Source organism: Passer montanus, unplaced genomic scaffold (genome assembly GCF_014805655.1).
Source record: "Passer montanus isolate IOZ18808 unplaced genomic scaffold, ASM1480565v1 scaffold20, whole genome shotgun sequence".
NCBI lineage: Eukaryota > Metazoa > Chordata > Aves > Passeriformes > Passeridae > Passer > Passer montanus.
Window position 1 is genome coordinate 7477239 of NW_024366592.1, and position 24132 is coordinate 7501370.

The following is a 24132-nucleotide window of genomic DNA, read 5'->3' on the forward strand; positions in this document are numbered from 1 at the left end:
CTGCTGCCAGAAAGAAAACCTTGCTTTTCTTGCTCTTTTGTGTTTTTTTCATGTTCTCATTATGATGTTTAATATTTTGATGGGAGGACGTGGCACTGAATCAAACTCAATTTTGAGCCATCTCCAATGGTGTGTGGTGACAGGGACAGCTGTTTCTGCTGTGCTTGGTAAAAACACACACTGTCTGAAGAATCTTCAGGCCTGAAGAACTGAAAGCAGACGTTGTATGGCCAGGGGCTGTACATCTTCACAGTCCACTTTTCACAAAAATGGTTCCTTTGGACATACTCACGTCACCTCAATTTCTTACTAAAGCTACCTTAATTACTGCTGCTCTTTGGTCAGCGAGGTGAGATGTAAAGCAAACACCAAGCCAAGGTTGAGGAAAGACAGAGAAGCTAGAAGAGGCAAGGGGGACAGGCAGGATGGCTTTGTTTCCTGCTGCTGACTATCTAACAGGAAAGTATACCAGCCAAAAAATCCCCTCTGTTTAAAAATAGACGTTTACCACATGTTCTGTTTCACACTTGCCTGTTCTAATTGTAACTGAGCCAAAATGAAAGCACAGGCCTGGAGTACTAGAAAATTTAGGATATTTGCCAAGTTAGCAGCCCTGTGTGCTTGTAGCCATTTTAGTCTGTAAAGAAAAAGAAAAGCAGTTAAATAGCAGGTGAGTGAAAATCAGCTGCTTTTCCCAGAGAGGTGTCTGCTTCTGGGTAGGTTAGTTGAGACTCAATTTTGCTTTTAGCACTCACAGTTGGCACTGCTCAGATTCAGCCAACACTTCTAAAGTTGGTATCTCTGTGAGCTATATAGAAGGCATCTTAAAGCTGTGCTCTTTTGATTTTTAATTTGTAACAAGATTTTATTCCCTGTAAGTGCTCTTTTTTTCACAATAAGTGTAAATAACAATGTATTTATTAGATGACTAATTCCAAATTCAATTTTTAATTCTGATCATAAGGACCACTTATCACAAGCTGTTGGTCATCTGAATCCTGTAAAATAGAATAAAAAGGAAATCAGACTTGAACACTGCATTAAGAAACAAAAGTAACATTTTGGCAAATTTGTCCATACAGATGGCAGAGTTGGCACCTGACATTTCTGCACCAAACAAGTCCTTTTACTAGATGCAAAATGGTGCATTTTGGTTTTAGACTCTGCATGTACATGAGGGTGCAATCCTTCTTTCCCTGAATTCCCAGCCCCCTCCCTGCTGGGTTTCAGGTTCTTCGGAGTGCTAGCATGGCTCTCAGCTGGGTAGCAAGGAGGCATGAAGACAAAATTAGGAGGCTTTTAAAGTTTTTATGGATGTGTCACTGTCATCCAGTGTTATCTGAAGTCCAGTTTAATTCAGCTGTCTTTGAAGATGGCCTTGAGATGCAGCTTTTGACCACAGCTTCAATTTTTCTAAAGGTGAGGCAACCCAATTTCAAGTAGGGGGAGACAGGAAAGCCAGAAACTCAAATGCTGGTTTCTTGAATTTATTTTTCTGTTCCAGCTAGACATTTTTTCTTTTATAAAGTCATTCCCTCTTACCATATATTAGTAGTGTCTCAATCTCAAATCAAAATGAATACTTACTGAGAAAAGATCATAAGTAGGCTCTGGTGAGGTCAGTGTTGAAGAACTTTCATATGAGGGGTTGGTGATATTTGAAGGCTGTGACTTGTCCAGTGGCGTTGTGTCAGTGTCATCTTTGGACTACACAAAAGCACACAAACTTGCTTAAATTTCATCCTCCTCCCCCAGTGCATTAAGTGGAACACTTGAGCCTCCCTACCAGCTGGTGCACTGTTGTGATTCAACTGGCCTTATTGTCTAAATCTGTCTCTGGGCTTGAACTGTGGTTTTGGTTGTTGTTTTATCTCAGGTCACTTAACACTGGTATTTCTTTTCCTCTCCCTTCTTATTTTTAAGCCTCAGCAAAAAATGGGAGGGGAAATGTGACCCTGAAATGGTGCTTGGGGTAAAAAGTAGTTGGTTAGTCCTGAGGGCTCCCTTTGAAACTATTTAAAAATCTGTTTCCTCTGGCTCTTGGCTACTGGGTTTTGTTTCTACAAGATGATTCACATTACATGCAGGGACTAGAACAGGAAGGGACTTCTATTCCCTTCTAGGTAGACTTTCTTTTTGGGTATGTTCTTGTATAAGTTGTAACATTTTTTTCCTCACCCCTTTAGCTTAGCTGTTGCTGACTGGTTTTGCATCTCTGTGTTGCTAGCAAAATTGGTTAAGAGAAATCAAGCATGAAAGTGCATCAGTATGAAAACCTGCACTTTTCAATTCTACAGGCATTTTTCAGTTTGTTTGCTTGTTGGATCATTTTTTTCCTATGAAATGTTTCAACCTCCAGAACAACAAAAGTGATAGTAATGGAGGAGGAGAACAGGTGCTCTTTCAGTGGTTGCAATTCCTCACTTCCCTAAGGGTGACCTTTTCTGGGGAGGCAAGGACTTCTGCACAGCTGTGGTGCAGTTAAATCAGCTTTGGGCCAGTCCTTGGTGCTGGAAGTGTCTGTGTGAGCTGACATTTGGGTGGAAGGGTCTGGGGCAAACATGAACTCATGTCCAAGGCAAGCGTGTGAGCCTTCCCCACTTTCTCTGTGTCTCAGTCTGAACAGTCTCAAGTGTGAAGTGATCAGGAATGTTTCTAGTTTAACCAAATGTATGGAAAAACTGCTAGTTATGAATCTGAGAAGTGCAGTTGTCCCTCCCCACTCCCCCCAGCTTCGTGTTCCCACCTACCTTGAAGTGCTGGAAGCTGATGTTTTTCTTCCTGAACCTGAGGTAAGAATATCCAATCAGAGCCACAATTCCAGTAAATAGACAGATGCCAAAGAATATTCCTGTCCCAGTACTGGCATGGAGAGGAGCCTGGAAGCAAGGGAAGAGGGTGAGTGAGCTCTGGATGGGCACTGGTCAGCTTACAGCACCCAAGTACACACAGTGTCCCTTTGATATATGCTCTGCTCCTGAGCTGTTCTTGTGCTTAGGTTTCCTAGGTTGGTGTTCCCTAAAGACATTTGAATGTGGCCTTTTGATAGAATCACAGAAAAGTTTATGTGGAAATAGATGATCAAATCCAGCTGTTCCCCCCAGCACTGCCAAGCCCATCTCTAAACCTTATGGATCAAGGAGACAGCTGGGTAACTGGGAGAATTTGCAGGAATTCATGCAAGCAAAAGATATCTACTTTCAAAACACTGTTTTGGATAGGAATGATTGCCAAGGCAAGAGTAAACAAAGTGCCTTAAAAGCTTGAAAGTGGAAGAACTAAATTTGGAGCTTTTAAAAATCCATTACATAATGAGCTCCATTATTTTACATACAGAAAACAAATTTATAACTGTGGGAAGAAATTGTTCAGACAAATTTTCAGTATCATTGGTACCTTGTTTTCAACTACTGATTCTCTTTGAAAGTAACCTTTTAAGCTGAAAGCTGCATATATGTCAGATGAGGAATATAAATGTCAGCAATGAGTTTAGGGTAAAATAAGGCAGTTACCTCTCACCACCCCCAAAACCTGAATCATTATGCACTTACAGGTTCTGATGGAGCCTTTAAAGGCTCTGAAATGATGTGGATTATCCCGTTGGAAGCAATTATATCCCACTCAACAATAGCACTTCTGTCCACATAGCGGATTTTACTCTGCCAGGAAAAGAAGCAATGAGAGCTGAGCTTTGACCCTTCTCTCTTTGGGACTAAAATTTACATTAAGATGGTTTCTCTGCCTCAGTTGCTGAGTGCTCAGCTCACCAAAAAGAAACAACACGTGGAAAAAACCATGAAAAGTTACACTACTGCCTCCCTGGACATCAGCCTGGGATGGCCCCTGGCTGGTCACAGTTCTCTTGTGCATGGAGTATCCATCATCATTACCTGCATGATGCCTTCATGTTGCTCTGTCTTTTTTTTTTTTTTTTCTTTCTTTCTAACTGAAGGTTTTTATGATCTTTGTAAAGTTGCAAAGCTCTGCCTAGAAGGGCAGTCATTCCTGAGTGCCAGGCAGCCACTTTCACTGCAGACAATGCCATTTGCCACTCAAGTTTGCTGGCTGGAGTTTGCTTGCTGTGAGCAAGGCTGTGTTGGTGTCTCCTGCCTCTCCCAGAAAGTCACCAAGAAACTTTACAGATGCCAACATCTTTTTCCCACTCAACAATAGCACTTCTGTCCACATAGCGGATTTTACTCTGCCAGGAAAAGAAGCAATGAGAGCTGAGCTTTGACCCTTCTCTCTTTGGGACTAAAATTTACATCAAGATGGTTTCTCCGCCTCAGTTGCTGAGTGCTCAGCTCGCCAGAAAGAAACAACACATGGAAAAAAAACTAGGAAAGTTACACTGCTGCCCCCCTGGACATCAGCCTGGGATGGCCCCTGGCTGGTCATGGTTCTCTTGTGCATGGAGTATCCATCATCATTACCTGCATGCTGCCTTCATGTTGCTCTGTCCTTTTTTTTTTTTTCTTTCTAACTGAAGGTTTTTATGATCTTTGTGAAGTTGCAAAGCTCTGCCTAGAAGGGCAGTCATTCCTGAGTGCCAGGCAGCCACTTTCACTGCAGACAATGCCATTTGCCACTCAAGTTTGCTGGCTGGAGTTTGCTTGCTGTGAGCAAGGCTGTGTTGGTGTCTCCTGCCTCTCCCAGAAAGTCACCAAGAAACTTTACAGATGCCAACATCTTTTTTTAATGACAAACTGCTGCTGTCATCTCTTTATCACACAGCCATCTCCCATAATCCTACCAAGCTGAGAGCTGGACATCAGCCTGGGATGGCCCCTGGCTGGTCACAGTTCTCTTGTGCATGGAGTATCCATCATCATTACCTGCATGATGCCTTCATGTTGCTCTGTCTTTTTTTTTTTTTTTTCTTTCTTTCTAACTGAAGGTTTTTATGATCTTTGTAAAGTTGCAAAGCTCTGCCTAGAAGGGCAGTCATTCCTGAGTGCCAGGCAGCCACTTTCACTGCAGACAATGCCATTTGCCACTCAAGTTTGCTGGCTGGAGTTTGCTTGCTGTGAGCAAGGCTGTGTTGGTGTCTCCTGCCTCTCCCAGAAAGTCACCAAGAAACTTTATAAATGCCAACATCTTTTTTTAATGACAAACTGCTGCTGTCATCTCTTTATCACACAGCCATCTCCCATAATCCTACCAAGCTGAGAGGAGGGCAAAATGAAGCCCATATCCCTATTTTTCCATTCCTGAAAGCTATTTCAACAGCTTCCTTTGAGTTTTTCAGGTATGAGATGTCCATTTGCAAGCTGGTAAATTTGCAGTTTACCAGCTGCTATCCTGCAGTCTCTGGACAGGAAAGAGCTTTCTGAACTCAGTCTCTCTTTGCTGCCCACTCTAATCCTATCAAAGTGCCCTCCAGATCTGTGTATCACCTGATTACAGGGTATAGCATAAGAGGAGGAAAAGCACAAAGATGGGAAATCTATTACAGAGGTACCTGGTCAGCTGTGGGAACTTGATGTTCCTGGCCCCCCGTGCTTGTAATGAGGAGTTTTTTCCCTAGACGAGTGAGAAGGGTGGTTCCATTGGTCAAGTCCTCATAAAACATTATATTGGCATTAGATAAATGATACTCGATGTCTCTCCCAGAAAGGGTCTGCAAATGAGGGCAAAATACAAGGAGTGTTAATGGAGCTCATTAATCCTTTGGATTTACTAGTAAGTTATGTGCCTGTGACCTTTTTCCCCCCTCTGCTGTTAAAGATGCAGCAAGTGCAACAGCATTAGAGGTTATTGGGAAATCTGCATGGGAACAGTGGGACATTCTGTCCCTGCTGGCCTCTGATGGCTACCTGCAGCAGGCAGGACCTTAATTCCAGGAGGACAAAGGATTTTACTCCTCTGTAGGATGACCTGAAGTGATGAGACTCAGAGATATTCCAAACAGCTTGAAGAAATGAACCAATGAATAAACCCTTACGAATTGTTTGCAACAGTGTTTGACTGAAGGAAGCAAAGAAAGAATAAAAAGGGGAAAGCACAGTAATGAAGTTATGAATGGGTACCTTTAATGTATTTGTAGGAAACACCAAAGCTTATGCTGCTTCCTCCAAATAACTGTGAGAGCTCATTAATCCTTTGGATTTACTACTAAACTACGTGCCTGTGACCTTTTCCTCCTCTGCTGTTAAAGCTGCAGCAAGTGCAGCAGCATTAGAGGTTATTGGGAAATCTGCATGGGAACAGTGGGACATTCTGTCCCTGCTGGCCTCTGATGGCTACCTGCAGCAGGCAGGACCTTAATTCCAGGAGGACAAAGGATTTTACTCCTCTGTAGGATGACCTGAAGTGATGAGACTCAGAGATATTCCAAACAGCTTGAAGAAATGAACCAATGAATAAACCCTTACGAATTGTTTGCAACAGTGTTTGACTGAAGGAAGCAAAGAAAGAATAAAAAGGGGAAAGCACAGTAATGAAGTTATGAATGGGTACCTTTAATGTATTTGTAGGAAACACCAAAGCTTATGCTGCTTCCTCCAAATAACTGTGCTCCATGCTAAGGAGCCAGAACAGACTTCATTTCAGGCAGACTCCTTTGTACCAGGGTAACTAAAATCCCTGATGGAAAAGTCTCTGTTGTGACTTGAACACTCAATAACCTTGCACCCCTAACCATGGAAGGGAAATGGAAACAATGAATTCATGTCTTTTGTGAGCACAGTTTAAAGTCTGTGGCATTAAGCAGAAGCCACATCACACTAAGATTATTTTTCCAAGCTTAAATTTCAATGGGATGCAGAAACCCATAGCTGTTGAAGAAGTGTTATTAGAACAAGGAAGTAAAAAAAAGAGAAAAGCCCTGACCTCATTTTCCTTTAACCCACTGTCGTTGGGAGCAAAGAGGGTGGCTTGCACTGACAGGTCTGTGAGGTACTGCAGGAACTCTCTCCCCTTCCTGGAGGTGTTGGAGTAAGCCATGATGTCCTAAGCAGAAAGAAAATCCAGCTTTACTAGAGAGCAAATGTGCATTCCTGTGTGGAGAGTGGAAAAGATGACACTGTACAAATGACAACAAAGGAACTCTCTTATTGGCCATGTAGCAGCTCTGGAGTGACTTTCCAAAGGAAGTTTGTATTCAAAACCCAGCTCCAGCTGCTGATTTGATGAGTACATATTAAACTGGTTTGCAGATGTTGGGCCTCTGTTGTCTTTGAGGCTGCTGATACACATAGTGCCCGAGTACTGACAAGAAAAGGACTCTTAACATTTTGTCTTTTCCCAGTAGTAATTCAATGAATTCCAAAGCACAGTGCTTCTTGTGATGCTTAAAAAGTTGTGTAGAGAGTCTCCTTTAAGCTAAAGCTGCACCAGACTTAATTCCAACTGAATTTAAAAAGTAATTTAAAAAAGTAGTAACTAAGCTCACGTTTGGATTTAGACCAGATAGGTGCAGATTTAGACCACTCTGCCTGGCTTTCACTGGTGTGTTTGATGGGCTAGCAAAGCAAACCCTGGGTACAACACACAGGGCCTGCTTTGCTCCACTCCCACCCCAGCCTTTGTGCCTACCGAGAGGAAGTTTGTCAGCGTTGGGAAGGACATCAGCACTTGCAGCAAGTTCCCACTACAGGAGATGCCATCCCCCACGTAGCCTGGCTTGCAGGTGCAGTTCACTTCTGAAATGTATAAACAGAGAGAGCTGTATGGGCAAACACCCTTTCCAGGAAAGCTTTAGGCTGCCCTGTGCCTGAAAAACTACTTGTAAGCAACAGGTTAGATTTTTTAAAAGTTAAAAAAAAGGCAGAGTCTCTTGCAGTGTTATCTACCAGCCTGTGACTGATGGAAGGAACCAAAATCTGGGCTGCTGCTCTCATTTTCACAGAGGGATGAGGCAAAGGCCCCTCTTACCTTTCTCCCTGTAGCAGAAAACATCCCAGGTTTCGCTCAGGTTGACTCTTCTCCCATAGTCCACGATGCCGACGTATCCGGAGCCGCAGTTTGGGGAGGAGAAGGCGGTGGGGTAGCCCACCCTCTCACCATCCAGCCAGCCAGCAGAGCACAGGTGGTACCTCGCCTGCAGCCAGCACAGCCAGAAGGGAAAACTCAGGGGAAAAGCCGGGTGGTGGGGCTGGGGAACTGCACGTGGAATGAACAGAGCCCCCGGGGCACTCAGGCAGCCCCTGCCCTGCCAGCACTGGTCCAGCCTCACATTTTGCTAAAGGCGCCTCTAAACAGTGAGTGTCTTTCTTCCTTCCAGAGTTGGAAGGAGCCAGCAAGAGAGAGAGAATCTGACCCATTCTTCTAAAACAAGTTTTGCAAAGCCAAGTTGGGATGCTCATCACACTGACATCAGCCACGTGTTGTCTATAACATGCTCAAGGGGGAAATGGGTCTGTTAACAGCATTTGAGAAAAAGAATCCTGGAGACTTACTTTAAAGAAATAAATTAAGCATAACTCTGAAGTGCGCATTTCTTTAAGAATTCTAATATTGAAATGCCCTTGAAAATACTCTGAAAGTCTGACTATCTCTCACCCCAGCATCACTAGAAACAAGAACTTGGCAAGTTATTTCAGTGCTGTGTGAGCGTGTGTGAAACCAATAAGAAGTCTGAAAATTTCTCCCAGCCAAACATTGCTTAGGGCAGGGGCAAAGGAAAGGAGAGAAAATGATGCTTGTTAGCACAGAGTAGCCCCCCTGCTCCTCCCTCTCCATTTACCCTTTGTCTGTCATGTTTGGGGATGTCCTCCCTGGGAGAGGCCTCCTCACCTTCTGTGCATACAGCAGCTGGTCGTAGGTAGCCACGGTGGCCGACTCATTGGCACAGGCCTCCCTGGCCTGCTCGTAAGTCATCCTGTACTGCCCCACGGGGGACCGCAGGTGGAACACCCCGACCGTGGTGTCTGCAAAGAGAGACAAGGACCAGCTCCTCCTGAAGGGGCTTCCATGGTGCAATGTTGTCATATTTCTGCAAAACTCTAGACCTTCTTGGTGATTTCTCATGGGCAATGAGAACTGTAGTACTGACTCTTTCCTCACAACACACTAACAAACTCTATCTAACTTCTCCACCACTCAACATACTCTTTTACTATACCCATCCTAATTGGATCTAGCTGTGGCCTATTAAGGGCAGGCCTGTTCCTAATTCTTGGTAATTAGTGCAGCTGTAACTCCTTATGGGTGAAATTACCTTCATCACTATCTCTACTCTCCTGCAGTCCATCTGTCCACAGCGAAGAGCCAGCTGTGCCATACAAATACCCGTGGATTTTGTGAATTGTGATTAGAGCAGACTGATTCCTCAAGGGTAGCATTCCTACCTGGACTGCCCTCACACATTGCTTCATGATAAATTCATGTTCACATGTAATTATTATCAAACATAACTTTTATAACCATTTATTGCTGGCTGGGGGCTGTGTACAAATGATGAATGGGATGGGACTGCTAGGAACATGTTTTGAGCTGTTTTATTTTCCAGCATCAGTCTGTCTCATTACATGGTTATGACAAAACGAAGATGCCATCAGCTCACATCTCAGGCAGCAGACTAAGAACTTAATGTTACAACTTACTTTAAAAGCTTTTTGACCAATCACACAAAGCAAAAGCATATTGACAGTAGCTATAAGCACACGTACCTTTGGTTAAAACAATGCTTACTTATTTTGAATACAATACCCGTTTGTTAGCCTTAAAACACAATGCACAGAGCTCCATTATTAAGCTTAGAACTTTCTAATATGCTGCTAGGTATACTTTTCTGCAGATTAGGGAGTTACTCCAGACAACATTTGTTAGCCTTAAAACACAATGCACAGAGCTCCATTATTAAGCTTAGAACTTCCTAATATGCTGCTAGGTATACTTTTCTGCAGATTAGGGAGTTACTCCAGACAAGAGTTAATACAGAGACCATTGTTCTATTCTGTCCTTACTTTTCTACTTCTTACATAATTTATCTGCTGACCAATTTTATGGCTACTGCTTAGCTCTAATCACAGTTCTGCTGCCTCTGAGGCCTGCCTTTTGCAGCTTTCCCCAAACCCTCTGATTTTAAGGATTCCCACAACGTTCCAGCTGTAACCTCATTGTTTCATGGGGACATTAAGTAGAGGCCTGAGTGAGCAGGGGGTGTCCTCCTCACCTTGGAAGTGCAGGTCGGCGCAGTCGGCGTCGGGGTGGCACTGCCCGTTGTCCTGCAGGCAGCGGTCAAGGGGCAGCTGCAGCACGGAGCAGTTCAGCCCATCACCAATGAAGCCGGGTTTGCATTCACACTTACGTCTGCCCTGCTCAGGGAGAGAAGGAAAAAGGCCAAGGTGAGCATTTAACTCACAATTCTGGTGTTTCAGGCAACATTCTGAACTGCTGGGGAAATTTCACTTGATATAAGCAGGAATGGACAAACAGAAAAGTTGCTACTAACAAGCAAGCCAAATATTTACACATGTACTTGGGTGCTTTGCTGAATTAACACCAAAGCATAATTTAATCCACAAAGTTAGTAACATGCACTGGAGGGTTATATTCACAAAAACGGATGGCAAACATATAAAAATGATATTTAAATGACTGGGCATGGAAACAAGCATGGAATTTAACAGCCCACTGCTAGTAATAAATGAGAGCTATAAACCAAGCAGGAATTGGTGACATCCAGGGATTGCAATGATTGACAGCTGGAATGTATTATCAGCAAGACTTTTCCAGATCAGGAAGGCAGCTCAGGCAAGACACCAAAATGGAATGGAGAAGTGATCCTGCAAGCACCAGGACAAATGCTGGATCAAATCACCTGCACAGGTTTTCCTTAACCACACTGACTATGTGGATCATCATGAGGAATTTATATCATGTGGCTGCAGAAATTTTCAAGTTGAGTACAAGCAATCAACAAGTGACACTATTCTCCCAGCTGTCCCTTTGTTTGGCTTCCAGAATGTGTTTAATTTTAATCCAAGAAATTTGTGTTGCAAATAGGATAGACAGGGAGAGCTAAGACTGGGACAGAAAGACTACATATGCAAAACATCCCAGCTTCTGTGTTACCCCATTCCCCAGAGCAAAGATGTTAAAATGTTTCTCAGCCTTCAGCTGAGGCATACAAAACTGATGTGGAAAGCAGGCTGGAGCTAAGTAAAGGTTGTTTTGAAAAACAGAGATTTAGAGAGGCACAGGGTGTGATCCAGCCAGAGGAGACTTCTGCTGGCACCAGGGAGAAACTCCTCAGTCTTCCCTGCTGGGCACTGAAATAATTAGACTTACAGGCCCTGTGACAGTGCAGATGGCATGCTCGTGGCAGCCTCCATTGAACCCATCAGCACAAGGGTTTATTGGCAGGCAGGTAAAGCCATCTCCCTTGTAGCCCTTCTGGCAGCTGCAGAAGACTTTCACCCCGTGCTGCGTGCATTCGGCCGCCTTGTGGCACCCACCATTGTTCTGTTTGCAAAGTTCTGCAGCTGCAGAGGAAAAATACAAATGAGTAAAGTCTGCTTTTAAAGAGGATCTTCTTCATAAAGACAAACCATCACCAGTCCTTTCACACTAAAAATACTAGAATACTTGTTGGGGAAAAAAAAAACTGTTTCCATTTCCTGAGGCATTACTGAATTTCTGTAAGTCTATCCCTTAGGGCTCAGACAGCCGTGTCAGGATGTTCTTGATTCAGGAGACGTGGTACCAACCTTCAGATTTCTGGCCAGGTTGACTTTGGAAGATGTAAGACACCTGCCTGAGAAAGAACAACTGTTTCTGTAGCAGTGTTACCAGGGAACTGCCTTGCCTCTGGGCATAAAAAAAAAATAATAGGATCATTTTTGTTGGAAAAGCCCTTTGATATCTTTGTAAGTCCTCTGAGGGAAACGCTGCTGTCTTCAAAACTTGACTGAAGTGCACTTGCTGCCCATGCTCCCGCTTGGTAAAATCTGGAGAAGTCTGATTTAGAAAAACCTGGACTCCATACATCCTAAACTTGTTTCACCCACCGCAAAGTGGAAGTTTTTAGGGTGGGCAGTAACTGCATTGCTGTGTGTGTGCAAGAGGGAGGAACCTGCCTTCTGGCCCTGACTGGGGGTGGGAGCTCACCTGTGCATGTGATTCCATCCCCATCATACAAGGGCTTGCACTGGCATGTGTTGTTCTCCGTGCAGACGGCGTTGGCCGAGCAGCTCGGGGAGCACACTGGTGGCAGAGCTGCAGGGAAGGCAGGACAGCTGGAATCAAACAGCTCTGGCACCACAATGCCCTCGTTTCATGCAGAAGGAGAACCCTTAGTACCAGTCTGGCTAACTGGAAAATTTGTAAGAATTTTATTTTGTGACTGCCACAGCCCAAAGCCTCTCCACAGGGGAGGTAGGAACTCGTATTGCCATATCACAAAAGAGGAGACAGTGGGGTGAAGGGACTTGTCCTCAGTCCAGAGCAGAGTCCCTAAGTGCTCTTATATGGCTCCTGACATTTATTAACCCTTTTTGCCTTATCTATGGAAACCTTCTGCTGAACTGCAAGTTGTTTCAGCCCATAGCTCCATGGACAGAGTGGTGAGAGCAGGCAGAGACCTAGCTTGGTTTCACACAGCCGGCCAGTCCATCCTGTTTCACAGAAACATCGTCCTGTCCCTGAGTATCCTTCATCACACTGCCCGTTGTTCTTGCATTCACAAGCTGGAAAAGAAGCACAGAGATCAGTTGCAGAGTGGGAGTCTTTCTCTAGAGAAACATCATCATGTCAGTTTAATACGGTATTTTCCAGAAATAATTTAGATGAGTCTACTTTCATGGTATTTCACCATGAGGCCAGTCAAGCAGAGGACCAGACTTCCCAGAGTGCTTGAGCAATCGTCATTCTTGGAGGTTTTCAAGTCCTGACAGGATAAGTCCTGTACAACATGAGCTCAGAACTGACCCTGTTTTGAGAAGGAGTTGGGCTCGAGACCTTGTGAAACCCCTTCCAATCTGAGTTAACCTGTGGTTCTGTGATTTTATAATTGGCATTTGTTCAATGTGCCTCTAAAAATGAAAATTAGTATTGACCTGCACATTGCAGTGGAGTAGTAAACTGCACAGAGAACTGTGTCAGGAGTTAACAGCTGAAGACCAGACAAATCAGTCTTAATGAACAGCAGCTGTAAATTGTGGGGAGGCCAGGGAAAAACCAAGGTGTGTTGAGGGATAGTGCTTGTCTGCTCTGTGGGAGAAGGTCCAGCTTAGTAAGGAAGCCAGATATGAGGTTAGTAAGCTTTTCTGTAAAATGGGGACAAGTTACCTATAGTTTATTTTTTTAGGGTTTCAGATATTTTCATAGCTAAAAGCTTTTGGATTCCTTCAGTTCCTTCATAGGTGAGGCTTTGCTGCTTCTGCCCTCCAACCTGAGGTGTGATGGTCTGTTTAATCCATAGATGATGTTTTTTCCTCTCGTCTTTGGGCCCTGCAATAACTTATGTGCTGAATCCTTCCTCAAGAATGATTCATAGCTCTCTGTTTTATAATGTTATGCTGAATCATCCTTTATGGTCTCATCTTTTCTCTTGAAATATTGTTGTTGTTTAGAGAAGAAAATTATGTGGATTTGTGGAACTGATTTTTTGCATAGCTGTCCTGCTGAAAAGGAGCTTCACTTGTTGTTTTTTCATTTCATTTGATTAGTTCATTTTTCTGTAAGTTAAATTTACATCAAAAGGAAGGGGTTTTAAACCTTTTTTCTCTTAAATTTTATAATCTGGTTTCAAGGTAATGGCTCATAAGTTTTATGCTATGGTGTACTATAAAGTGGATGAATTGTAGGTAGTTATAATCCTGAGAAGCTGTGTCCAAGCCTGTTGTCTTGCCTATAACCCCCCATCCTATGTGCCTCAGGAGCAGCACAGGGTCAGGATGGAAGCATTAATGTTGTAACTTCTTTTCTGAAAGGCTTTATGTCAGGAAAACATTTAAGTTTAAAGGGAGATATTGATCCTGCTCCCACCTAGTTTACATTTGAAGCCACAGAGAGGTGGGTTTTGTGAGCAGTTGCTTGGCTGTCCCTCTTTATAAACAACCCTCACTTTGATGTCCTTTTTTACTCTTTGTGGAAGTAGCACATTCCTTGAGGAGCCAGGTTACTAAAATCCTGTCTTAAGCTTTATGGGGATGGAGGCGAAAGCTGTGCTGTAGCTAAAACCACTTGTTGCTGGAGGCCCTTCTTCTGTTCTATTACTGCTGTACTGTGTAAGAGTAGGAGGTCCTGTGCAGATGCAGCCCTGCAGCCTCTGCATACCTTCTTCTCCTCCTCCCTTCTGAGACCCTGTGCCATGCGCAGCCGTGAGGAGGCACTCAGGAAAAATACTGATGTTAAGAGGGAAGCTTTCCTTGGCTTACTCAGAAACTCCTTGCTGACAGGACAGCTTAGGCTTGTCGTGGGGCATGGAAGAGGAGAGGGAACTCAAACGTACGCCTGCAGGTGAAGCCGTATCTGCCTGGTGAGCACAGCTCGCACGAGGTCCCGTTGAAGCCGCCGCTGCAGCGGCACTCTCCTGTCCCCGTGTACCCGTCGTCGCAGGAACCATGGCCATTGCATGGGGTCTCTGGGCCCCCTGGGCAAGCTGAAAGGTGGGGAAAGAAAAGTGGCTCTTTAGCTCAGGTGCGTGTTCGTTTACTCATTGTCACTGTTGGTTCTCGTTCTGTAAAAATTGTCAAGCGGGGAATGCCTGTAAATGCATCGCTCCTGAGGTGTGTAAAAGTGGCTGTGACACAGGACTACTGTGAACTCTTCCACAGCTCCTATCAGAAAGGTGCTGAGGATCAGCACTGACTTGTGGCTGCTGTTATCTGGCTGCTTGCTCATTCAGATTCATCTGCGAATGGCACTTCCAAAATCGAGCCTTTCTTGAGTGTCTCTGTGGGAGACTGCATGGGATCTGCATGTGTCTCTCTGTGAAACCGGGACAGAACAAGCTGGCAGGGTTTGTGTGGCTGGACCTATCTGCCAGCAGAGATCCTGACCTGGACTGTGCCCTGGTGGGGGCCCCTGTACTGCTCCTTGCAGGGCTGGTAGGTGAAGGAGGACAGTTTGTGTCTGCTAACAAACTGCTGAGATGGAGCCTCCCAAATCGTCTCCACCTGTTCAGAACTACAACTTCTCAGCTTACTCTGCTGATGAGTGCACTTTTCTGTGGCTGAGCAATTATGCACTGGTTCTCAGGTGTGTGCTGGTGTTGCTGTGTGAACCCAATCTGTGTTTAAAGCACGTTCAGCTGGTGACCTGCTCAGCAGGACAGCCTTTACTCTCTGTAGCACCCACCTGCTGTTACTATGGAGTTTAAAACTTTCTCTAAATAAGAGGAGATAATCTGAATTGAAGAAGCACTTGACACCTTATGCTCTTCAGTTCCCTCATTTTGCAGCTGGTCTGTCCTCGTGCCCCTTATCCCAGTTCTCCCAGTTCTGCCTGCTGGGCACTACACAGTTGTACTGGGAAGGAGAGGGCACAGGATGGCTGGATGGGTGGGAATCCTACCTTGGCAGTCTGGCCCGAAGTAGCCCTTGCAGCACTTGGCTATCTGGATGACCATGGAGCAGTTCCTGCGGCACCCATCCCTCCGCAGCCCGTAGGACTCGTAGGTGCACCAGTGGGTTCCTCCCTACATGGCAGCACAGAGAGAGGAGGGGGAGAACACAGGAGAATGAATGCTGCATGGAGTTTGGTTTTTTCCTCTTTAAATAGTAATTGCTGGTGTAACACTGAACCAAAATGTGATGTGTGAAGAGGGCAAGTGAGAGACCCCCACCGTCTCTGATTGCTGACATGCTGAGCAGTGCTCCTGGGAGTGCAGGGGCTGCTCTGTCAGACCAGCAAGCATCCCCCACCAGCACCCTCGTGTTTGCCCAGGGACAGCTTTGCCACTTAATAGTGTGGTAGCACTGTCAAAGGTTCTCTTTTTATTTATACTAAGAAACTTTTTCTAGTTTGCTCTTGTGAAAAGCATGTTAGTCTGCTTACATGTGAGGTTTGAATGTTTTACCTTTGGTTTTGTCCCTGGAGGGCATTTATAGTTACTGAAACAGCTAGCACAATGCCCCTGGAAAAGAGAAAAAAAGTATATTAAAATAATGGCTACAAAAGACCATTTGACTTGGACAAAAAGTTTCTTTTATGACAGCAGAAAGATAAAGTTTATTGCACTTAAAAAATAATAGAAAACTGTGGAGGAGCAAGAGAGGAGAGTGACAACAAAGTAGTTGCAATAATTTAGTGCCACAAAAATGCAATAAAATAGTTTTGGTACTGGAATATAAATTCTTATAAATTCTGGAAGAGGAAACTGGTCTGGGTTTAAAGAAGGAGGGAAGAGATAATAAATGTTGTTCAAACAAGTATTGATGTCATGTGTATTAGACCTGGATGTCTAATTTAGAGTACAGAAAAATGTTTGCTTTTCAGGAACTGCTTATGATATTTGAGGAAATGGTATCTGTTTAATTTAATTTAATGACATCATAAACAAAAGGCAACTTGAGCAGATGGGATATACACAACTGTTGGTTTTGTAACTGAAATACGTGTTCTGAGAAGCTTTTTTTAAAGACTACCTGAAAGTTCTTTTACTTCCAGGAAATTTTTTCATACTTTCCAATTAAACTGAAGTAAACTTGGTCTTGAAACTGTTTGAAGATGACTTTCAAAAGTTCTCATTTGTGGGACCCATCAAAGTTCATGGAGGAAACTTCCTCCACGCTAACAGTGCCTGTTCAGGTGTGTAAAAAACAAGAAATGTCAGAGACTGAGACAGAGTAAGCAGTTATTTGTCTTGTGTCCTTCATACCATGAGCTGCTGGAGTAGCAATGCTGTTCTTTTTTTAATAGGGAACTTTGTAAACGTGATCTCTACGGACAAATTTGTAGCGTGAACTTCCACTAATTTAAAAGCTCGACAGAAAGATTTGTCCTTGCTCAAGTTTTTGCTTGCAAGCTTTTTTATGGTCTTCAGTGGAACCACTTGTCCTGTGTGCTGCTTTGAGTGGATACAGGATTTGTGTTGTGCACCTGTGAGGCATTGTGCTGCACTTCTGAATCTCTCTCTAAGCAGTGCAGCAGATGCAGCCAGCCTGCAGCATCAGTGCCAGAGCTGCAGGAGTGTTACCCCAGTGAAAGTGGGCATCGGTGCCTGGGCTGTGTCTCTGTCAGGGTGGGGGACCCCAAGGGGCACTGACCATGAGCTCCATGGTGAGGAAGCTGTCACAGCAATACCCCCAGGCTGGGCTCTGTCAGCAGGGACCCCAAGGGGCACTGACCATGAGCTCCATGCTGAGGAAGCTGTCACAGCAATACACAGCAATACCCCCAGGCTGGGCTCTGTCAGCAGGGACCCCAAGGGGCACTGACCATGAGCTCCATGGTGAGGAAGCTGTCGCAGCGGCCCCCCAGGCTGGGCTCCGTCAGCAGGCAGTTGATCCCATAGGCGATGCCCCCATCGAACTCCAGCTGCCTCTGCACCACCTTGCACTGTCCGTCGTTCAGGAACAGGGCGCCCTGGGAGATGGGATGGGGAGAGGGGGACATGGCAGGTCATGAGCTGCTCCTCCTTGGGTTCCTGCTCTCTGTAGGAATGCTCTTGGGGCAAGGTGGAATGGCAAACTATCCTGTAAGTAAAACTGATGGCTATGGGGCTCAAATCCAGTTTTTGGGGCCTCTCGTCCTAAGGGCAGATGTGTGTCTGGAGTACTGTGTCCAGCTCTGGAGTTCCCAATACAGGAAGGCTGTGGACCTGTTGGAGGAAGTCCAGAGGAGGGTCATGAAAATACTCAGAGGGCTGGAGCACCTCTCCTATGAAGATAGGCTGAGAGAATTTGGTGTGTTCAGCTGGGAGAAGAGAAGGCTTCAGGGAGACCCTAGAGCAGCTTCCACTCCCTATGTGGGGATGGGCTGAGAGAATTTGATCTGTTCAGCTGGGAGAAGCGAAGGCTTCAGGGAGACCCTAGAGCAGCTTCCAGTCCCTATGTGGGGATATGTGAGAGTTGGAGAAGGATTTTTAACAAGGGCATGCAATGATAAGACAAGGAATAATGGCTTTAAACTGAAAGTAAATGGGTTTAGACTGGATTTTGGGAAGAAATTCTTTACTGTGAGGTTGGTGAGACGCTGGAAGAAGTTGCCCAGAGAGCTGTGGATGCCTCATCGCTGGAAGTGTCCATGGCCAGATGGAATGGGACTTTGAGTAACCTGGCCAAGTGTAAGGTGTCACTGCTCATAACAGGGGGCTTGGAACAAGATGATCTACAAGGTTCTTTCCAACCCAAATCATTCTATGATATCTTTCTTTTCTGAAGAGGACACAATATGCCAGTTCTGTGCTCACAGGTTTATCTTATGTGTATTTAGGTTTAGATGCTTGCCAGGTATGACCTGATATATTTGCAAAGAAAAATGTGACATTGTTCTGGTTTATCAGGCTATGTGTGTGCCTGCGGCCTTAGCTTGGAAGTGCCTACACACCAGAGTTTGCATGCAATGAAAAAAATTCATGGGGTTCAAAACCAGGCTGATCTTAGTGGTTTTCCACTCACATTGTAGAAGCTAAAGTGTGCTGGTATTTCAGTTTCAAGGTAACTGAGAGCTGTTTTGAACAAATAGCATCTTACAACAGAGCAAACGGCAGGTCCAAAAAGTCCTGCCGACCATACAGTTTGCTGAATCTGTTGGTGTGGCTCTTGGCATGCAGGGGTGATGACCAACGAGGTTTTGGTGCCACTGACCCTCCCTGGGGGCTGTGCCAAGGCAGAGTTTGGTCTGCAGGAGTTATCCTGCAGCAGGAGTGAGGAATAAACTTGCCAGCAGAGCCAACACTTACGATCTCCCCGTTATCCCCACAGCTCACGCTCAGGTTGGAGCCCTGCAGGGTCTTCAGTGGGGCGGAGCTAGGGAGCTGGTAGGCCAACACCTGGGGAAGAAAAAGGAAGCTGCACATGTCTGGGCTGGAGTGTTTTGCCTGTGGCAACACTCCCAGAATGCAAGGGCTTACCGCAGCATCACGGACAATGTGGAATTTGAGGTACTGCACCAGCTTGTTGGTGTTGGATTTCTTGAAGAGGAAGTCCTGCTGCTCCTGTGGCAGGGCACGGATGGCTGTGTCAGTGGGCCAGAAGAGCGTGACGGGTTTGTGAATGGGATCGTCGATCAGCCCCAGCAGGTTGTTCTTCTGCAACACAGCAACAATTGGGGCAGAAGATTAATGCTCTGTCCAAAGTGCCACTGACCCTGTGGGGTGAATGTCAGGTGTAACTGGGGTGTGGTGCTCTGTGGGCTGCCTGCTCACCAGCCTGCACACACCTTGACTTTAAAAAGCAGATGTGTGAGTTGAACTTGATATACAGTAGGACAGAGCTGAGTGGGGAAGGGCAAGGTGGCTGTGGGTCTGCTTAACATCCCCAAGCTCTTAGGGAGTGTGACTGGTGGTGAGCAGGGTTTTTGTGTACTGTATGGTGAGCCCTTTGGTTCTCCTGAACAAAATCCTGCCGGTGATGACGTGTTCTCTGTGTTTTTGTCTTTAAAAAAATTAATTTACAACCGTTTCCCAATGGCTCCTGTCTCTGGTGTCCTTACCTCCAGCAAAGTGTTGAACAGAATGTACCCATGCTTGGCTGCAACCATTTTAAGACTTTCCTACAAAGAAGAAAAGCGAGTAATTTACCTAAGAAATACATTATTTGGTATTAAAAAAGCAGGTAAGAGCTTGCTTTTCCCTGTAAGTCACTTTTTGTTATAAAATCAAAGCTGCTGTAAAAACCCTCTACAGAAATCCTCTTATACTGCCCTTACTTTATCTGTAATTCTGGTGAATTTGAAATATAATATTTAATTTATTTGTATAAGATCTTTTTAGAGTCACTTTTTTTGTTGACTTATATGATTTATATATCTGACAGTAACTGTGGAAAAGCCCTTTGGTTGGCAATGGTGATAAGCTGCACATACCTTCTTGAGGGGGAAATCCTGCATCTGTGAAGGGACCAGGATTTGGTTTATGACATGGATCACACCATTTGTGCCAACAACATCACTGAGTACAATTTCAGCTTTGTTGTTCAAAACCAGCGAGTTCTGGAAAGGCAACAAAAACATTTTTTCTGTGAAATCTTGTGGGAAAGTGAGGCTGATGATGAATTGCTTTGATATCATAAGCTCAGATCATCTTTTCTTTGCAGCAAACAGTACTTTCAGCTTTAATAAATTGCCCTTTGCTTTTTCAAACTCTCCTCATGCTCATAAAGTCAGAGTCTGAGGATAAAATAGCTTGTGTCAACACAAGGGTTGTAGAACTCGACTCTTGAAATACCAAATAAGTGCTGAACTCTTCAGCTGCACAGGCAATCTTAGCTGAAAGTAATTATTTTTGTGCAGCAGAGGAGGAAAGGGAACCACTGATATCTTTAAAAGGTAAATGAGAGTGGGCTGTTTTGCTGTTCTGTTCCCTGTCCCTCCACACTTGGTTACCTGGGAGTAGCTGATGTGTATGGGGTCACCGTGGAGAGAGGTGACGTTGGTGATGGCTGTCAGGTCCTTGTACAGCAGGTTGGCACAACCCACCACGTGGTGCCGGAGCACTTGAGCCATCACTCCTTTGGCAATCCAGTCCTTGACCTGCAGTGGGAAATGGAGGGGTTGAGAGGCAGCTGGGCAAGGCAACTGAAGAAAAAAAAAGCTCATTTGTACTGAGCCATTTGACTTACTCGTGGGTCACTGTTCAGTATGTCTGTGTGAGGGACAAACAGGGTGAAAGGGCCGGGGCCTGAGAGATCACTGATGGACAAGACCTGCCAAATTGAAGAGGAAAAAGCAGCAATGAGTTAATGCATGTGATGCCACACAGTGACAGGGACTGCCCTGTGGAGCTCCATTGCTGCCGTGTGTTGAGTTCCCTTCCCTGCAACACAAGGGTGAGAGAAATTCCCCATGTGGGCTTTGACTCCTGGCCTCGTCTGTCACCTTTGCTCACAGGTATTAAATAGAAGATTTTGTCTTATAGCCATGTCTTTATCTCCTCTGCAAAAACAAACAGGAGATGAGGGAATTAAATTAATTACTCTTAGGAGCACAAATGGACCTGGGCTGTTGCAGGCACTACTGATAAGATGTCCTGGGGTGACTTTATGGTGCTTGTATCCTAATTGAAAGGGATTGAGAGCTCTCCTAAAGCAGGAGGAAGCCACCTGTCTACCATGGTAGCAAAATTGAAACTGGATTATAGGTCTTTAGGTTAGCAGGCCAGTGTACAGGTCTGTGCTGCCCTGAGGCTTCTGGTAAACAGAGAATTGCTGTCACTAGTCTCCAAAAATCAGTGAGAGCTGACTGGCTGTCATGAAAGACACAGAGCACCCTGTGATGTTTCAGGGAGGCAACTGAAAATGTTGCCATTTGGAGATGCAGAAGGGGTAGGAAATGAGTGGTATACTCTTGCTTCAGAATTCACAAGAGATGTGCTGTCAGATCTCAGTCTGTGAATAGGTGAAAGCTTCAGTTTTATGCCCAGTCTGGATGTAGCCACAGTTCTCTCCATAGAGAGCAGCAGGCACGACTTTCCCAGGCCTTTTCCTGGGGAAGGCTGTGAGAAGGTCAGAGAAAAGAATGAGAAACAAGTCTTCTCTCCACTTGCTGCCCCTGTTGTTGTGCACATGTGGAATGTGTTAAGGAGATTTGTTTGCCAAAGGGTGATTTCTTAATTGGCCACTGGTGATGGTGTTTGGATTGATTGGCCAATTGGATCAGTCTATATTGGACTGACATACCAACAGATTCAGCAAACTGTGTGGTTTGCAGGACTTTTTGGAGCTGTCATTTGCTCTGTTGTAAGATGTTATTTGATCAAAACAGCTCTCAGCTCATTGGATTGTCCCAGCTCATTGGAAGGGTGATGAGCTTCTTAATAAGTATAGTGCAATATAAGAATAATGAAGTAATGGATTGGCCTTCTGCAATCATGGAGTCAATGCTAATTATTACCCAGCTGGAGCCCGTGACAGCATCTGGAGGCCTTGCTTTTCTCTGGAACTTTGGTCTTGATCATTAATACTGTTTTAGTGACAGTTAATAGCTTACATTAGAGCATCTCAAATACTAGTGACTGACAATCCAAATCCAGTCCCAATTACATTGCAGGAAGTTGGTGCATACCAGATTCTTGTCTGCTCTGCACTCTTGGAGAAAAAAAAGGGATGAGAACCCCCCCACGAAAACCTAGCAAACCCCAACCACTCAACCTTTTCTTACCTTTAAGTGAAAATAAAACCTAGATGTTTTGGAGTTCCTGAGAAGTTCCTGCAATTAAGAAAAAGTCTCTGTAACAATGCTGCAAATGTGAGGCAACATCTGTGGAGTGAAAACAAATGCAGCACTCGGACAAGAAAGGTTTGGATATCTGTATTGCTTCTGTTCTGTTCTTACCTTACTCTGCCAAACAGCAGGCTTCTTTGAAACCTAAAACTCCCTAATATTACAATCATAATGATTGTCCATTAGGGTTTTTGTTTGTTTTGGCAGTTAAGATTATATTGCAGCATCTTGTTCCTGGTTTCTTGGAGAGGGATAACTTCAAATTCTGGGCTACAACTTTGTCCAAGAAACAAGTGATGCGTTTCAACCATTGTATTAACTATGGGAAGAGAAATAGAGGACAGCAAACATGTGAAGCACTTTACCTGGAAGATGTTGCCTCGGCACGTAAATCCATCCCCAATGTAGTTAGGTTTGCAGGTGCAGGTCCTGTCTGTCAGCTCAGTGTCATTACAGATGGCAAATTCACTGCAGCCTCCATTATTCTTGTAATGGCAAAGTTTAAAATATATAATTCCTTTATTGCCAGGTGTATAAAACAATTCCAATTCACCCTTCCCCCCCCCACTTATATAATTTAGAACAGTTTAATATCAAGATCTTTTTGAAACCACATCTTCCTGGAACATCTGATGGCATATATTTTCTTCCAAACCAAAAAGCATTTAGGATTTGTAAAAAATAAGTCTCCTTTTATGCAGAGTTTTTAGTTTTGATTCCCTCCTTAATGTGTTTAGTTCATGAGGCTGCGAGGAAGCAAAATATTTGCATGCAAGTCTTACTCTGCACCTTAGGGATGAGTCTTAGATTTTCTTCCTAAGGGGAACTATTTAAACACTGTAAATCACTGGGATGGTGCCAGGAGCCTGAATTTATTGAGGAGCATAGCACAGGACTGTGTGATGGCCCAGGTCAGCTGTAACAGGGACTTGCCTTGTCCTTGTCTCTAAAACATCTCCTGTCTGCACCTGAGTCCAATGCTGGGTTTGGAGCAGTGGATGCATCTCACCCAGCTGCCTGCCTCCAGAGAGCTCCCTGCACTAAACCAAGGTATTCCTCACTCAGGAGCAGCATGTTGGGGCTCAGAGCCCTGCTCAGTCACAACGAGGTGCTCTCCTGTTACCACCTTGTTTTTATCCTGGACATGAGATCAAACTGGGGGAAATTGAAAAGCTTTCTTGTTTTTTCTTCAGGTACTTGCTTCATGGTGTCCTTTCTGTTGCTGATCATCTCAGGGATCCTTTCTCATGGGCCATGAGAGGGAGCAGAAACTCCTTTGGGAGCTGCCAGTGGGGCCTGCCTTGACAGGTCAGAGAGACACCTGGCTGCAAGGACTGCGTTTGGGTGGATTTCCTGTGGATTTGGCTTGGCTTAGGCAGACTGTTGGCAGCCTTGGCTACCTGTGAAGCTTTGCTGCACAGAGGTTTGATCATCATGGAGCCAGGTTAGCCATTGATGCTTCTCAAGATGATCTTTATTTTTAACACAAAGTTAGCCTGGATAATCAGTTAAGTGGAAGCAAAGCTGCTGGAACACAGCACAGGAAAAAGCAAGATAATTCAAAATCATAGGGAGCAATGGCTTAAAGCTTTAAACTCTCCTTCCTCCAGGTTGTGTTTTTACCCTTGCTCTTTCATCTCTGCAACCTTTCAAGGTCAGAGAAAGCTAGCTGAGAGGCCAGGCTGGGAGGGTGAGAATTGTTATTGCTGTGCTCAGAGCACAGAGGATTAATGTACACAGAAGAGTGGATATATCCCTGCTGCAGCTTGCCAAGAGACAGAGCAGTGCAGATGGTGCACAGAACCACACTCATTGCCAATATGTGGCTTGCAGTGTGTGAGCCAGCTTGTGCTAAACAAA

At 44.8% G+C, this 24132-nt stretch overlaps 1 protein-coding gene across 1 annotated transcript in view; it reads right to left on the reverse strand.

Moving 5' to 3' along the window:
* Positions 1-293: 293 nt before the first annotated feature.
* Positions 294-24132, reverse strand: part of STAB2 (stabilin 2) — a 79807-nt gene continuing 55968 nt past the window's right edge. Inside the window, exons 43-67 of the mRNA XM_039708353.1 lie at positions 22638-22757; positions 22210-22257; positions 20673-20756; positions 20437-20583; positions 19918-20043; positions 19546-19605; positions 18965-19141; positions 18794-18883; positions 17329-17475; positions 15968-16024; positions 15463-15586; positions 14399-14548; positions 12528-12632; positions 12055-12162; positions 11236-11429; positions 10118-10259; positions 8737-8870; positions 7876-8041; positions 7537-7643; positions 6832-6951; positions 5462-5620; positions 3552-3659; positions 2751-2879; positions 1588-1707; positions 294-998 (exon numbers count right to left, since the gene is read on the reverse strand). Coding sequence (XP_039564287.1) covers positions 948-998; positions 1588-1707; positions 2751-2879; positions 3552-3659; positions 5462-5620; positions 6832-6951; positions 7537-7643; positions 7876-8041; positions 8737-8870; positions 10118-10259; positions 11236-11429; positions 12055-12162; positions 12528-12632; positions 14399-14548; positions 15463-15586; positions 15968-16024; positions 17329-17475; positions 18794-18883; positions 18965-19141; positions 19546-19605; positions 19918-20043; positions 20437-20583; positions 20673-20756; positions 22210-22257; positions 22638-22757 — 2973 coding nt within the window. The 3' untranslated portion in view covers positions 294-947. The remainder of the gene's footprint in view (positions 999-1587; positions 1708-2750; positions 2880-3551; positions 3660-5461; positions 5621-6831; positions 6952-7536; positions 7644-7875; positions 8042-8736; positions 8871-10117; positions 10260-11235; positions 11430-12054; positions 12163-12527; positions 12633-14398; positions 14549-15462; positions 15587-15967; positions 16025-17328; positions 17476-18793; positions 18884-18964; positions 19142-19545; positions 19606-19917; positions 20044-20436; positions 20584-20672; positions 20757-22209; positions 22258-22637; positions 22758-24132) is intronic.